Raw genomic sequence first — 16,482 nt, forward strand, 5'->3', positions numbered from 1 at the left:
CACCTTTAAGCTGACCTGTGTGGCAGTGGATTTAGAATCATAGAATCCCTACAGTGCAGAAGGAGGCCATTCGGCCCATCGAGTCTGCACCGACCACAATCCCACCCAGGCCCTACCTCCACATATTTACCCGCTAATCCCTCTAACCTCCGCATCTCAGGACTCCCTAAGGGGCAATTTTTAACCTTGACCAATCAACCTAACCCGCACATCTTTGGACTGTGGGAGGAAACTGGAGCACCCGGAGGAAACCCACGCAGACACGAGGAGAATGTGCAAACTCCACACAGACAGTGACCCAAGCCGGGAATCGAACCCAGGTCCCTGGAGCTGTGAAGCAGCAGTGCTAACCACTGTGCTACCGTGCCGCCCCAAATTCTTCTCCAATAATATGCCAGGACAGTAACCCTCAACAACAATAACCGATGTTACATTTCCAACAGTTTCAAAGCAGATTGTCAACACTTACACAAAACAAACCTTACAGCATGCAACTTTTGGAAAAAAAAACATTGAGGCAAATTCAAGCTGTTTACTTGATGATGCTGCTGCTTTAGTTCAGAATTCAAGACAGCACTTCCCTTGAGCTCGTTCTCCAAGTTTACGCGATCAAAGCTGGCTTCTTATCTAAATGGCAGACTCATAAACCTACAAAATTCAAAGCCTTGGCCATGTGGATAAGGGGTCAGGTATAAATGGTGACAGCTAGCCCCAAGACAAAATAGTGTCGGCATAAACACAGCTTTAATTTGTAGAAGAAAAATTGGAAAATTATTTGTAATGCCATAAAGGAGTTGCCTGAATCAGCAGAGAATGACCAATATACCATAGGCACTTCCTGAATTGGATCTTTCCTTGATCTCAAACCCGATAGTGAAAATTTGATTAGCAGCCAGTGAAATACATTTCCAATAAGCTCTGAATATCAAACATAAGTGTTTTGTATCAACAATATTCATTAAATTCATTGACTATCACTGCACGTAACGTGGGGATGCCGGCGTTGGACTGGGGTGGACACAGTAAGTAGTCTCACAACGCCAGGCCAAAGTCCAACAGGTCTATCTGGAATCATGAACCTTCGGAGCGCCGCTACTTCATCAGGCAAGTGGAGAGGCAGGCCCACAAACACAGCATATATAGGCAATTGCGTCTTTGTCTATATATGCTGTGCCTGCGAACCCACCTCTCCATTTTGTATCACCAATATAGTTGCTTCCATTGTGAGAGACATTAAAATAAGTTATAGGGTTTATTCATTAAATTCAAGTTCAGAACGTTAAATCTGATCTGCACCTTCTGAAATTTGTTTTTGATCATGGAACCTTTCCTTTACATCGAAAAACCGTCCAGAATGTAGTTTTTCCAAATTTAAAATGAATTCATTTTTATCATTTCCAGGATTAAAGTAAGTTTTAACTGGAATTATTCTACTTAATGGAAGCTATTTACCAGTTTTAAAAATATTATTATTAATCTTATCACCAAATGTACCATTGATAGCAACTGTTGGTTAATTGTTAAATAATCTCTATCAATAATAGTCATGACTTTACAAAACTAAAGGTCTTATACAGTCATAAAACACAGAACAAGGCCCTTTGGTCCACCATGTCTGTGTTGGCCATCAAGTACCTTTCTATTCTAATCCATTTTCTGGCACTTAGCCTGTAGCCTTATATGCTATGCCGTTTCAAGTGCGCATCTAAAAGCTATTAAAATGTTGAGTTATTCCCACCTCTTCCACCCTTTCAGGCAGTGAGTTCCAGATTCCCACCACCCTCCTGGGTGAAAAAGCTTTTCCTCAAATCTCCTGCCCATTGCCTTAAATCCATGTCCCTTCCCCGGTTATTGATTCCTCTACTAAGGGGAAAGGTTTCTTCCTAAACACATTATCCCCTGCCAAACCTCTCCATAGCTGAAACATTCCAGCCCAGTTAACATCCTGGTGAATCGTCTCTGCACCCTTTCTAGTTCAGTCACATCCTTCCTAGAGCGTGGAGACCAGAACTGGACTCTAGCTGCGGCCTAACGAGCATTTTATGCCGCTCCATCATAACCTCCCTGCCCTTGTATTCCAAGCCTCAGCTAATAAAGGTAAGTATCCCATCTGACTTTTTAACCACTTTGTCTACCTTTTCTGCTGTCTTCAGGGATCTATAGACATTCACCCCAAGGTATCTCTGGCCCTCTGTACTTTTGCGTTCTATCGTTGATTATGTATTCCCTTGCCTTGTTGGTCCTCCCAAAATGCATCAGTTTGCACAGCATCCAGTATTAATGGAATCTGGTGACAAGTACCTTCTATATAGTAATAAGTAGTTGCTGTTTTACAATTGTCCACGTGCATTGTTTAGTTATTAAGCCTTGAAAATATGTTGATACTCATTGGAAATTATTCTGACTAGATACAGGTTAATTGTAGCCTTTAAATTCATTTTAAATACTGTTGTGTCCTCCTTTACTATGAAATGTTGCGATGAGATGGATGAAATAAATAACAAATGCAAAGTGCGTTTTTGAGAGCTGTCTTCATACACTGATGGAATTAAAGGAACAAGAACATTGGTATATTGCAGTTTTAGCAAAGGATGGTTTTGTGAAAGAGAAATCATGCTTAAATTAATCACAAGTACTGTGGATAAAAGGGAACTGGTGGATGTACTGTACGTAGATTTCCAGAAGGTATTTGCTAAGGTGCTGCATCAAAGGTTATTAAGGAAAATAAAAGTTCATGGTATAGGGGAGTATCCTATTGGTACGGATAGGAGACTGGCTAGCTAACAGAAAACATAATTGGGTGTAACGGGTGGCATGTCACAAATTAATTACCAAACTAAGGAGGTTCTGCTTCAATTGTACAGGGCACTGTTGAGACTATATCTGGGATTATATGTACAGTATTGGTCTCCTTTTTTTAAGGAAAGATACAGGTGTGTTAGAAGTAGTTCAGAGAAGGTTTACCAGACTAAGAACTGGAATGGGGACAAGTTGGACAGTTTGGCTTATACGCGTAGAACCATAGAAATTACAGCACAGAAACAGGCCTTTTGGCCCTTCTTGGCTGTGCCGAACCATTTTTCTGCCTAGTCCCACTGACCTGCACCTGGACCTTATCCCACCACACCCCTCTCATCCATGTACCTGTCCAAGTTTTTCTTAAATGTTAAAAGTGAGCCCGCATTCACCACTTCATCTGGCAGCTAATTCCACACTCCCACCACTCTGTGTGAAGAAGCCCCCCCTAATATTCCCTTTAAATTTTTCCCCCTTCACCCTTAACCCATGTCCTCTAGTTTTTTTTCTCCCCTAGCCTCAGTGGAAAAAGCCTGCTTGCATTCACTCTATTTATACCCATCATAATTTTATACACCTCTATCAAATCTCCCCTCATTCTTCTACGCTCCAGGGAATAAAGTCCTAACCTATTCAGCCTTTCTCTGTAACTCAGTTCCTCAAGTCCCGGCAACATCCTTGTAAACCTTCTCTGTACTCTTTCAACCTTATTAATATCCTTCCTGTAATTAGGTGACCAAAACTGCACACAATACTCCAAATTCGGCCTCACCAATGTCCTATACAACCTCACCATAACATTCCAACTCTTATACTCAATACTTTGATTTATAAAGGCCAATGTACCAAAAGCACTCTTTACGACACTATCTACCTGTGACGCCACTTTTAGGGAATTATGTATCTGTATTCCCAGATCCCTCTGTTCTACTGCACTCTTCAGTGTCCTACCATTTACCTTGTATGTTCTACCTTGGTTTGTCCTTCCAAAGTGCAATACCTCACACTTGTCTGCATTAAATTCCATCTGCCATTTTCCAGCCCATTTTTCTAGCTGGTCCAAATCCCTCTGCAAGCTTTGAAAACCTTCCTCACTGTCCACTACACCTCCAATCTTTGTATCGTCAGCAAATTTGCTGATCCAATTTACCACATTATCATCCAGATCATTGATATAGATGACAAACAACAATGGACCCAGCACTGATCCCTGTGGCACACCATTAGTCACAGGCCTCCACTCAGAGAAGCAATCCTCCACTACCACTCTCTGGCTTCTTCCATTGAGCCAATGTCTAATCCAATTTACTACCTCTCCATGTATACCAAGCGATTGAACCTTCCTAACTAACCTCCCATGCGGGACCTTGTCAAAGGCCTTACTGAAGTCCATGTAGACAACATCCACTGCCTTCCCTTCATCCACTTTCCTGGTAACCTCTTCGAAAAACTCTAATAGATTGGTTAAACATGACCTACCACGCACAAAGCCACGTTGACTCTCCTTAATAAGTCCCTGTCTATCCAAATATTTGTAGATCCTATCTCTTAGTACTCCTTCCAATAATTTACCTACTACTGACGTCAAACTTACCGGCCTATAATTTCCCGCATTACTTTCTGAGCCTTTTTTAAACAACAGAACAACATGAGCTATCCTCCAATCATCCGGCACCTCACCCGTGGATACCGACATTTTAAATATATCTGCCAGGGCCCCTGCCATTTTAACACTAGTCTCCTTCAAGGTCCAAGGGAATACCCTGTCCGGTCCTGGGGATTTATCTACTCTGGTTTGCCTCAAGACAGCAAGCACCTCCTCCCCTTTAATCTGTATAGGTTCCATGACCTCCCTACTTGTTTGCCTTATTTCCATAGACTCCATGCCATTTTCCTTAGTAAATACGGATACAAAAAACCCATTTAATATCTCCCCCATTTCTTTGGGTTCCATACATAGCCGACCACTCTGATCTTCAAGAGGACCAATTTTATCCCTTATTATCCTTTTGCTCTTAATATACCTGTAGAAGCTCTTAGGATTATCCTTCACCTTGTCTGCCAAAGCAACCTCATGTCTTTTAACCCTCCTGATTTCTTTCTTAAGTAGTTTCTTGCACTTTTCATACTCCTCAAGCATCTTATTTGCTCCCTGTTGCCTATACATGTCATACATCTCTCTCTCCTTCTTTATCAGAGTTCCAATATCCCTCTAGGACCAAGGTTCCTTATTCTTATTCACTTTGCCTTTAATCCTGGCAGGAACATACAAACTCTGCACACTCAAAATTTCTCCTTTGAAGTCCTCCCACTTACCAATCGCATCCTTGCCAGAGAACAGCCTGTCCAATCCACACTTTTTAGCTCCTTTCTCATTTCTTCAAATTTGGCCTTTTTCCATTTTAGAACCTCAACCCGAGGACCAGATCTATTTTTATCCATGATCAAGTTGAAACTAATGGCGTTATAATCACTGGAACCAAAGTGTTTCCCTACACACACTTCCGTCACTTGTCCTAACTCGTTTCCTAATAGGAGATCTAATATTGCATCCTGTCTAGTTGGTACCTCTATATATTGATTTAGAAAATTTTCCTGAACACATTTTACAAACTCTAACCCGTCTAGACCTTTAACAGTATGGGAGTCCCAATCTATATGTGGAAAATTAAAATCCCCTACTATCACAACTTTGTTTCCTGCAGTTGTCTGCTATCTCTCTGCAGATTTGCTCCTCCAATTCTCGCTGGCTATTGGGTGGTCTATAATACACCCCATTAATGTGGTCATACCTTTCCTGTTTCTCAGCTCCACCCATATGGCCTCTCTCTCTCTCTCTCCTCTCTCCTTTTCAGCCCCGCTCCACTATCTGCTCTGGCACTCTGGTTCCCATCCCCCTGCAAATCTAGTTTAAACCCTCCCCAATAACACTAGCAAACCTCCCTGCAAATATATTGGTCCCCTTGTAGTTCAGGTGTAACCCGTCTCTCTTGTACAGGTCCCACCTGCCCCAGAAGAGGTCCCAATGATCTAGAAATCTGAAACCCTGCCCCCTACACCAGTTCCTCAGCCACGTGTTCATCCGCCCGAGCATCCTACTCTTACCCTCACTGGCACATGGCACAGGTAGCAATCCTGAGATTACTACCCTCGAGGTCCTGCTTTTTAACTTCCTACCAAGCTCTCTATACTCACTCTTCAGGACCTCCTAACTCTTCCTTCCTACGTCATTGGTACCGATGTGTACCATGACATCTGGCTGATCACCCTCCCACTTCAGAATGCTGTGCACGTGATCAGAGACATCCCTGACCCTGGCACCCAGGAGGCAACAAACCATCCGGGAGTCTCTGTCACGACCACAGAACCTCCTGTCTGTACCTCTGACTATCGAGTCCCCTATCACTACCACTCTCCTCCTCTTCCACCCTCCCTTCTGCGCTGCAGAACCAGACTCAGTGCCAGAGATACGGCTGCCGCAGTTTGCCCCAGGTAAGGCATCCCCCACAACAGTATCCAAATCGGTATACCTGTTGTGGAGGGGAATGGCCACAGGGGAACCGTACTCTGCCTGCCCTTTCCCTTTCCCTCGCTTGAAGGTAACCAAATTACCTGTGCTCTGTGCCTTTGGCGTAACTGCCTCCCTGAAGCTACTATCTATAAACTCATTCTCCCGAATGATCCGGAGGTCATCCAGCTCCTGCTCCAGTTCCCTAACGCGGTTTGTTAGGAGCTGCAGCTGGATGCACCTCCTGCAGGTGTCGTTGTCAGGGACACCGGAGGTCTCCCTGACTTCCCACATCCTGCAAGAGAAGCATTCCAACATCCTGCCTGGCATTCTTTCTACTCTGAAGAAACAAAAACAACTTACCGGAACCTACCCACGCCTCTGCCTGTTCACGCCGAAGCCTGTTTGAGCCAAAGCTGTCCCACTCTGCTCCCTCTCACTCCGCCGCCTGCTCACAACACTGCCCGCTGGATAGAGTGGCCTGCTTTTTAAACCTTCCACGCGCTACTGGCTGACGTCAGGCGCCTGCGCAGTCTCGCATTCCACTCGCTGCTTCCCTTGCTCTGACTCAAAAAATTCACTGGGGCCTACTTCCGGTTTTACACTCCCGTCTGTCTTAGAGAAAAAAGAACTCTGGAAAAAAAGAGTAAGTTCAAAATACCTCTTACCTACTAGCTCTCCTCACTTGAACCACCACTCTAGCTGCTCCTCTGGAACAATGAGAATTGGAATTTAGAGTAAGAGGTGACTTAATTGAAACCTTTGAGATTTTGAGGGGTCTTGACAGAGTGGAAGTGGCGAGGATGTTTCCTCAAGAGAGAATCTAGAACTAGAGGCCAATGTTTAAAAACAAGGGTCACTCACATAAGACAGCAATAGGAGATTTTTTTTCTGAGGGTTGAGAGTCTTTGGAAGTCTTTCTCAAAAGGCAGTAAAAGCAGGGTCTTTGAATGTTTTTAAGGCCAAGCTGAATAGATTCTTGATTAACAAAGAGATGAAAGATTCTTCGGGGTAGGCAGGAGTGACGGTTACAGTCAGATAAGCAATGATCTTATTCAGTGATGGGCAACCTCGGCTAGTGAGTGGCCCTCTTCCTTCTCAGTGGGCCGCAAGATTGAAATCAGGCCTGTTCACTACCCTTGATCCTATGAATAAGATTAAATACATTTAATACATGTTGAATATTTCATAATGAGTTACATATAATGCTTAATCATTTATATATTAGTACAACTATCATCAACTTAATAAAGTAAAAACAAAAGAAATATTTACATTTTGGACGCAGAAGGAACTCATGGCTCTCAGTCAATGTTGTGTGCAATCAACATGCTCCTCACTTCACCTACCCTTGCTTCACATGTTTATCACTTCAGTCGTACTGGTAGGAAAGAAACTATGTGGACAGAAATCAGCAGAATGTTACAACCTTGCGTGTGGGCAGCAGTCAACAAAGTGTCTCGTGGGCTGCACTCAGAACTCAGATGGACCTCTCGTGGTCCTTGAGCTGCAGCTGCCCACCACTGATCTTATTAAATGGCAGAGCAGGCTTGAGGGGTCGAGTGGCCCACTCCTAGTTCATTTGTTCATGTATATCCATGGTTTTATGTTTGCAATACGTTTCCCCTTGAGGCAGCAGACTTGGAAGGATGACTTCCAATTGAGTGTTGACCTCAGAATATAGAAATAGTGGAATATCTTAACTGCATTTTGACAACTTTTTAAGACTGATGCAAGTTAAAAATGTACAAGTTACATTGTACTACATAATAAAAGTAACAGTTTTCTACTTCCCCATTGCCACAGCCATCTTCCATCATTTTGTGATCATGATTATCAGTTCATATTAACAAGAAAAACTTTTCTCTTATTATGTTGCATCTAATATACAGTGTTATCTTGTTTCTGCAGTGCATTGATCAGCTGACAAAGATTCAGGCTGAATTCCAAGAGACTGTGAAGGATCTGGCAAAGTCTAAAAAGAAGTATTTTGAACTGGAACAGATGGCTCACGCAGCACGGGAGAAAGCGGACATAGAGGCCAAGTGTGTTAAATTTTTTTTCTATATTATATTAATGGGGGATATTTTGCCATCTGCTACTTCAAGACAAAATGTTTTCAGCACTTAATTTGTTCTTCAAATATTTATACTTCAAATTGCATAAGTCAACGTGCTGAGACACATTTCTCATGTAACACACACATACAAAATGTGTTACCTGGTCGCTTCTGTTCCTGCTCATAGAAATGACTGGACACATGCCTACTGGAAAGTTGATGGTCTGAAGGTCATTCTGTTTGAAGATTACTGAAATTTAAATGTATTTGTGGAATTTGTAAAAGGCTCTGTTACAGTGCCACTATTAGTAATGCTGATAGAATCTACTATGTTTTATTTAAATGTAGAATTGCAATCACAAGAGTAACCATTGTAATGAAAAGCCATCTAGCTTAATTTTAGGTTAGCATCATGAGAAGCATTGCTGCAACAGATGTTAAGATGAATTGAAAAATGAGAAAAGCAAAAAGATGGTAATGGAGCTTTGAAATAATAAAAAGCGCTGCAAACCTCAATAGGTCAGACAGCATCTGTGGAGGGAAACCAAGTTGGCGTTTTGGATTAATGTCCTTGCATCGAACATTCTGGTAACAGGTTATCAATCATATTGCTACTGTACCTTGTATTCCATGAGCCATAATTTTGTTCAGATCTGCTGAGTGGCACTGTATGTAACCATATCAACAGCATCGCTCTCATCAACATTCTCTGCTGCCTTGTCAAGAAACTCCAACAAATTAATTAAACATAATTTTCCCTTAAGAAATCCAAGTTGGCTTTCCTTAGTTAACCCATATTTGTCCAAATGATTGTTAGTTTTGTCTGGTTATTGTTTTTGGAAGTTTCCCCAACATTGAAGTTAAACAGACCAGTCTGTGGTTCCTGGGCTTATCCTTGCACCCTTTTTTGAGCAAGGATGTAAAATTTGCAATGCTTCAGACCTCTGGCACCACTCCTGAGCCTAAGGAAGACTGAAAATTTATGGCCAGTGCCTCTGAATGAAGGGTTACACTGTCACTTTCCTCAGTATCTTCGGAAGGGCAACACATGCTGGCCAAACCAGTGACGGCCAGATTCCATAAATGAATTTTTAGAAAATCCAGCCCTGATGCCTTCTATATTTACAGACTCATTGAATCCCTACAGTGCAGAAGGAGACCATTCGGTCCATCGAGTCTGCACCAACTGTCTGACAGAACACCTCCATTTACCTCGCTTATCCCCCTAACCTATACATCTTGGGACACTAGGGGCCAATACACCAAACCTGCACATCTTTGGACTGTGGGAGGAAACGAGCACCCATGCAGACACTGGGAGAACGGACAAACTCCACAAAGACAGTTACCCAAGGTTGGAACTGAAACACGGTCCCTGGCACTGTGATGAAGCAATGCTAACCACTGTACCCTGTGCTGCTCACGCAGCCTCTCTAATACCTCCTTACTAATTTTGAACTTTTCTAGAGAGTGAATTGCCTCCTATTTAACCATGGCCTGGGTAGCACCTTCTTCCTTCGTAAAGACAGATGAAAAGTGTTTGAGTACCTCAGCTGTGCCCTCTACCTCCATGTGTAAATCTCCTTTTTGGTGACTGTTCAGTCCTACTTCCCCTTTTACCACCCTTTTTACTATCCATATGCCTACAGAACACTTGGGATTGCCCATTATGGTGGTTATTATTCTATTTTCACACTCTTTGCTTTTCTTATTTGTTTTTTCACCTTCCCACTTTAACCTTCTTTATTCAGCTTGCCTCTCAATTGTATTTTCTGCCAGACATTAGTCATAAGCACACTTTTTCTTTATTTGAATATCTAACTCCTTTGTTAGCCCAGGAGTTCTGGTTTTGTTTGCCCTACCTTTCACTTTTGAGGGGATATATATTGGCTGTGCCTAAGCTACCTCCTTTCTGAAGGTAGCCTTTGTCAGCTACTATTTTCTCTGCCAACCTTTGACTCCAATTTATTGGACTCAGATATGTTCTTACTCCAATGAATTTGGCTTTCCCCCAGATAATTATTCTTCCAGTAATACACTAAACTTACAGTCAAGGTTTAGAATCTAGTAACCTTTTTTCCGCAGAAATTATTTGGAACAAGAAAGGTACTTCACATGTATTTTAAAAGGAAAATGTTTTGCTGCAACTAAATAAGGGTCTGAGATGGAACATATTTAAGATGTTGTTTCCTTTATCGCCTAAATAATATGCAATTTGGTAGGTTATCTCCATAATTGTAAAAACTTCTGATGCTCAGAGAAGATTTTAAAAATTCTGTACCAACAATGAAGCAATTGTAGATACCTAAAGGACCATCTAGTTTGGCAACAAAGATGATATAGAAAAGACCCAGAGTCGATGAAGTCAATTAAACAAAATGCAGAAGAGTTATTGTTTAAATCAATCAATATACTATTGAAGTAATATAGCAGTAAATATTAAGTATTTTTATATTATTAGATGGAGGTAAATTATATCATTGAACTTAACTAAAGCTCTAAGTACACTTGACTTCAAAATAACCTAATTAACAATTCGAAACAAGCTTTTCCTCATCTACTGTTAACTCAGCCAATCTTCAAATAAATTGAAGAAAGGCTTGAGGATCTGTTGCAGATTGCAACATGCTTAGTGGCCAATCTTAATATGTAATCTAAGATTACATATTTCTTGCTATCACATAGATATCAGGTAGTGTAAGTCTAGTAAACACGAGGCTCAAGTTATCCAAGTGACTAAACCTGAGAAGGGATTTGCAACAAACCTAAATTTGTAGAACTTGCCCATAAAATAGATTATTTAACACTGGGAATGCCTACGAGAAATTTCCACTGCAGAGACTTGCTCTTCAGTCTGGTGCCTTGACTTGTTTTGAGAATTTCATTCGGGCTTTTATGTGCCTGGGTATTTGTAGATAGTGGCCGGCATGGTGGCACAATGGTTAGCCCTGCTGCCTCACAGCGCCAGGGACCCAGGTTCGATTCCTGGCTCGGGTCACTGTCTGTGTGGAGTTTGCATATTCTCCCTGTGTCTGCGTGGGTTTCCTCCGGGTGCTCTGGTTTCTTCCCACAGTCCAAAGATGTGCGGGTTAGGTGGATTGGCCGTGCTAAGTTCTCCTTCAGTATACCCGAACAGGCGCCGGAGTGTGGTGACTAGGTGATTTTCACTTCATTGCAGTGTGAATGTTAAGCCTGCTTGTGACTAATAAATAAACTTTACTTTGATATATTTTGAGAGAGATACTTCATGGATATTTTGTTTCATCCTACTCGTATGGAGTTATAAAATCTATGTAGCGTAGCTACGTGTGCACAGGCTTACAATTGAGAATGAAATGCAGGTTGTGATTTTAAAAAGATATTTTGCAATTTTTATACAGTGTAAGTAATTAAATAAAATTTGTGGTAACTAATAAAACTAGGTTTTTATTGTGTCCCTGGGTTTGGAGGAGGATATTTTAATAAGCTGACTTAAAGTGACTGATATTCTTATACTGGCCACAAAGTCCTCCCCTCTTTTCTGTGGCTGGGCATTATAATGCCTCAATAGTGAACAAAATCTTCTCGACTGTGCTACTGTGACCACTTTAATAAAACAAGCGAAAAGGAGTGGAAAATGCCTATTGAATATAGGCATCTTCAGCAAGTAGATTGTATGTAAACTGCATTCTTGAAGTTGACCCGTAGTGTCAGTAGGCATTGCAACGTTATGCAGGCTACCAAAGGTTGCTATTGCTACACCATGCGAACTATAACTTTTTTTTGGAAATGTGTATATATCCCATGTGAACAAAGATTGGCCCCTAAGCGTGTCAAAGTAGCGATGAAGACTCTTGAAGCACAATCAGGAGTAAGTTTTTTCTAAAAATCATTTTCAATAATGGAAAGAATATTGTCCACCATTATAGGACAAAACTGTATCTGAAATTTTCCCATGGCTGCACGGTGGCACAGTGGTTAGCACTGCTGCCTCACCGCACCAGGGACCTGGGTTCGATTCCTGGTTTGGGTGACTGTATGTGGAGTTTGCACATTCTCCCCGTGTCTGCCTGGGTTTCCTCCGGGTGCTCTGGTTTCCTCCCACAGTCCAAAGATGTGCAGGTTAGGTGGATTGGCCATGTTAAATTGCCCCTTAGTGTTCGGGGGACTAGCTAGGGTAAATGCATGGGATTATGGGGATAGGGCCTGGGTGGGATTGTGGTCGGTGCAGACTCGATTAACCGAATGGCCTCCTTCTGCACTGTAGGGATTCTATGATTCTACGTGGTGTACATTACAAAGCACCTATGCGCAAGAAAGTATCATTCAACCCCATCCACCTCCATTTGATTTGAGCAGTTTTTCAGCTGCAATCTCACCCTTTGTGCTTTGCTAATTAAGGCATTGATCTAACTTTTAAATGTATCAAACAAGCCTAAAACGACCACAAATAACAATTTAAGCATGAAATTATGCACTACTTTTAGTCATTGGTAATTTAAGTTGGCGGGTTCATGTCTTAATTTTGAGGCAAATGCCATTCTTCATCCACCTTGTTCATTCCCTTTATTACTTGAATAACTTTGATATATTCCTCCCCATTCCAAGACACACACGTGCCATTTTCTTCACACTCCTATCCATAACATTTTGAAATCTGCAGTTTTTCACTTTATTTTCTGAGTGTATATTGCAATGCGTATGTGATTTAACTACTGTTTCAGAGAGAACTCATTAATTCGGTAGGTTTAAAATGTACGACGATATGTCAAAATTCAATGTTTACTTCTGTAGTTTCTCCCCACATTATGGTGGTACATTTGATTTGATTTATTATTGTCATGTGTATTAACATAGTGAAAAGTATTGTTTCTTGTGCGCTATACAGACAAAGCATACTGTTCATAGAGAAGGAAATGAGAGTGTGCAGAATGTAGTGTTACAGTCATAGCTAGGATGTAGAGAAAGATCAACTTAATGCAAGGTAAGTCCATTCGTCAGTTGGTACATGACCTCAGACTTTTGTATCTTTTTCTGACGGAAGAAGGTGGAAGAGAGAATGTCCGGGGTGCGTAGGGTCCTTAATTATGCTGGCTGCTTTGCCACGGCAGCGGAAAGTGTAGACAGAGTCAATGGATGGGAGGCTGGTTTGCGTGATGGATTGGGCTGCATTCATGACCGTTTGTAGTTCCTTGCGGTCTTGGGCAGAGCAGGAACCATACCAAGCTGTGATACAACCAGAAAGAATGCTTTCCATGGTGCATCTTTAAAAGTTGGTGAGAGTCGTAGCTGACATGCCAAATTTCCTTCATCTTCTGAGAAAGTAGAGGCATTGGTGAGCTTTCTTAACTATAGTGTCGGCATGGGGGGACTAGGACAGGTTGTTGGTGATTTGGACACCTAAAAACTTGAAGCTCTCGACCCTTTCTACTTCGTCCCCGTTGATGTAGACGGGCATGTTCTCCTTTACGCTTCCTGAAGTCGATGACAATCTCCTTTGTTTTGTTGACATTTGGGGAGAAATTATTGTTGCCACACCAGTTCACCAGATTCTCTATCTCATTGCTGTACTCTGTGTCATCATTGTTTGAGATCCGACCCACTACGGTGGTGTTGTCAGCAAACTTGAAAATCGAATTGGAGGGGAATTTGGCCACACATAGGTGTATAAGGAGTGTAGTAGGTGGCTGAGAATATAACCTTGTTGGGCACCGGTGTTGAGGATGATCGTGGAGGAGGTGTTGTTGCCTATCCTTACTGATTGTGGTCTGTGAGTTAGGAAGTTCAGGATCCAGATGCAGAGGGAGGTGCCAAGGCCCAGGCCACGGAGTTTGGTCAACTGTTGCACTTAGATATTTTTCCAGAATCTGTTTATTTAACTGTTTTAACTTTGTAATTATTGCGCAAAGCTTTACAGCACATGATGAGAGCATTCTGCCCAATATTCCTATGCTGGTTCTTTGTTATACCAGCCAAAATTAATCCTTTTGTCTTGCTTCTTCCTCAGATGTTTTTCACAGTTTTTCATGTTTAGTCAGTTTTCTAATAACAGATGCAGTTTTGCTGAACCTTGGCTAAGTGGTAGTGCTGCTGTCTCTGAGTCAGAAGGTTGTGGGCTTAAGTGCTGCAGAGACATGAACACACAGCATAAGCCTCCATGACATCACCTAGCAATTTTAACTCTTGGTCCTCAATTCCATTAGACCAAGTGACTGCCCCCCTCACTGCCCCGATTGAATTTGGAGTTTGGCAGGCCACAGCATGCTGCATGCAATTTTCAGTGAAATTCTCAACGATGCTTCAAAATGTGTTTGCACTTCCTAAAGCAAGGTTGCAGTCCCGCTTGCCTTTTCATTTCTGACCCCTGGAAGACATCCAGGCTACATCGACGTGGAGAAGGTCTCTTGTGCTTTTCAAATCCCTCCCTGGAGATCCTCGTGGATAAAGTCAGAGCGAGGAGCTGCATGAATATTCCCAAGATAGATGGGAACCTAGAGATGGTTGAAAGGGTCAGCATGACCCTCAACATGGGTTTCAATTACCCCACGAGCAGCAAGAGTAAGTACACCTCTTCACCTCTCCAGCTTTCATAACAGCACCTGACAATGCTCCTTTCATTCCCTTCTCTATCACTAAACAATTTCCTCCCCTCTATCATGTCCTTCAGGGCGCAATCACGTAAACAATCATTCATCTTTTCCTTCGTTCTCTTTAGACCACACACTCTCAGCAGTCTCTTCTCACATACCATAATTTGCACAAATAGCAACTTTTTCTCATGCTCTATTTCATGTTATATGATGTGGGGATGTCAGCGTTGGACTGGTGTGGGCACAGTAAGAAGTCTACAACACCAGGTTAAAGTACAACAGGTTTATTTGGAATCCTAGCGCTCCAAAAGCTCGTGATTCCAAATAAACCTGTTGTACTTTAACCTGGTGTTGTGAGACTTCTTACTGTGTCATGTTATATGCATTTTATGCATATAACTCTGTATTCATCAACTCCGCGCCACCATTCCATCTTGCTTCTTCACCACCTATCAACACATGCACTAATTAAACAAGCCCCATTAATCTCTGACAGTTTTTAACTCCCTTTCCATGGATAATGTGGTGGAAAGGAACAAGACATCAACATCATCGCCTTCAGCAAAGCAGAGTAGAACGCTCTGGAATGATTCAGACAAGCCATCAGCATCGGTGAAGGTGAGGCTTGGTGGACAAGCTCAGCAACCTGTCTGTATATTACTTGTAACCCTTCATTCCCCTAAACAATTATGCAATCTTGCTCCACAAATTCAAGATGTATTCTCAGGCTCTGACCTGTAAATACCAAGCTTCTTTTTCTGCCATCTTAACTTGTCACTTTTCTTTCCTTTCTGGTTCCTTTTTGCAGCAAGATGTATCCAAACAAGAGGAAGACAATCTTCCTGCAGGTAAACTGTCAGGCACTCCATTTGTTCAAACACCAACAGAGATTGGCATTCCACGTGGATTAGATCTTGAACCAGAGAGGCTTGCAAGTGGTAAAACGCCTAGCATAAGCGAGCAGAACCACTTACTACTGGCAAAGAGCACACAGGAGATGGCTTGTTGAGTGCAAGATCCTCTCTCTGATCTGCTGAGGATAACATAAATGAGGATTCCAGGGGCCTGGCCATGAAAGGAAAACTTGTGCAATTTTCAAACAACCGTAAGAGATGTTGGAAGGCTTGCCAGGAAGGGAACCAGTTCCTATATTTCAGCATTGTCTTGCACTTCAGAAATACTTTATTACCCATGACATACTTTGGAAAATCCTAGAATGTTGAAATGTACTTTACAAATACAAGCTCTTTCTTTTGGCAAAGGAGAAATCAAAAGTATAGAGAATGTGGAGCTTTGGCTGAATGGTTGAGCAATTAACTGATCCCACACGTTCCTTGCTGCAAGACATTGAGCTGGCCTTCTATTTCTGCTCCTTCCTTGGCTGGTGGAAGGACTACTTTGACTTCTCCAAATTAAAAACTCTCAGTATGGTTAGGTGGTGAAGTATACAAGACAGTTTGGTGTGGAAGGCTCCAAGTGCAACATCCTGCTGGGAGCTCCTGGACCTATCAAGACCCCCGGGGCCATTTGTTCAGCATCCTAATGGTGTG

The 16,482-nt window shown here is 42.2% G+C and overlaps 1 protein-coding gene across 1 annotated transcript in view; it reads left to right on the forward strand.

Moving 5' to 3' along the window:
• The window catches only part of fchsd2 (FCH and double SH3 domains 2), a 178,859-nt gene that overhangs the window by 52,751 nt on the left and 109,626 nt on the right, over positions 1-16,482 (forward strand). The window contains exon 5 of the mRNA XM_078221460.1: positions 8,216-8,349. Within this exon, the coding sequence (XP_078077586.1) occupies positions 8,216-8,349 (134 nt within the window). The remainder of the gene's footprint in view (positions 1-8,215; positions 8,350-16,482) is intronic.

The sequence above is a fragment of the Mustelus asterias genome, chromosome 10, assembly GCF_964213995.1.
Source record: "Mustelus asterias chromosome 10, sMusAst1.hap1.1, whole genome shotgun sequence".
In the NCBI taxonomy this organism is placed as follows: Eukaryota; Metazoa; Chordata; class Chondrichthyes; order Carcharhiniformes; family Triakidae; genus Mustelus; species Mustelus asterias.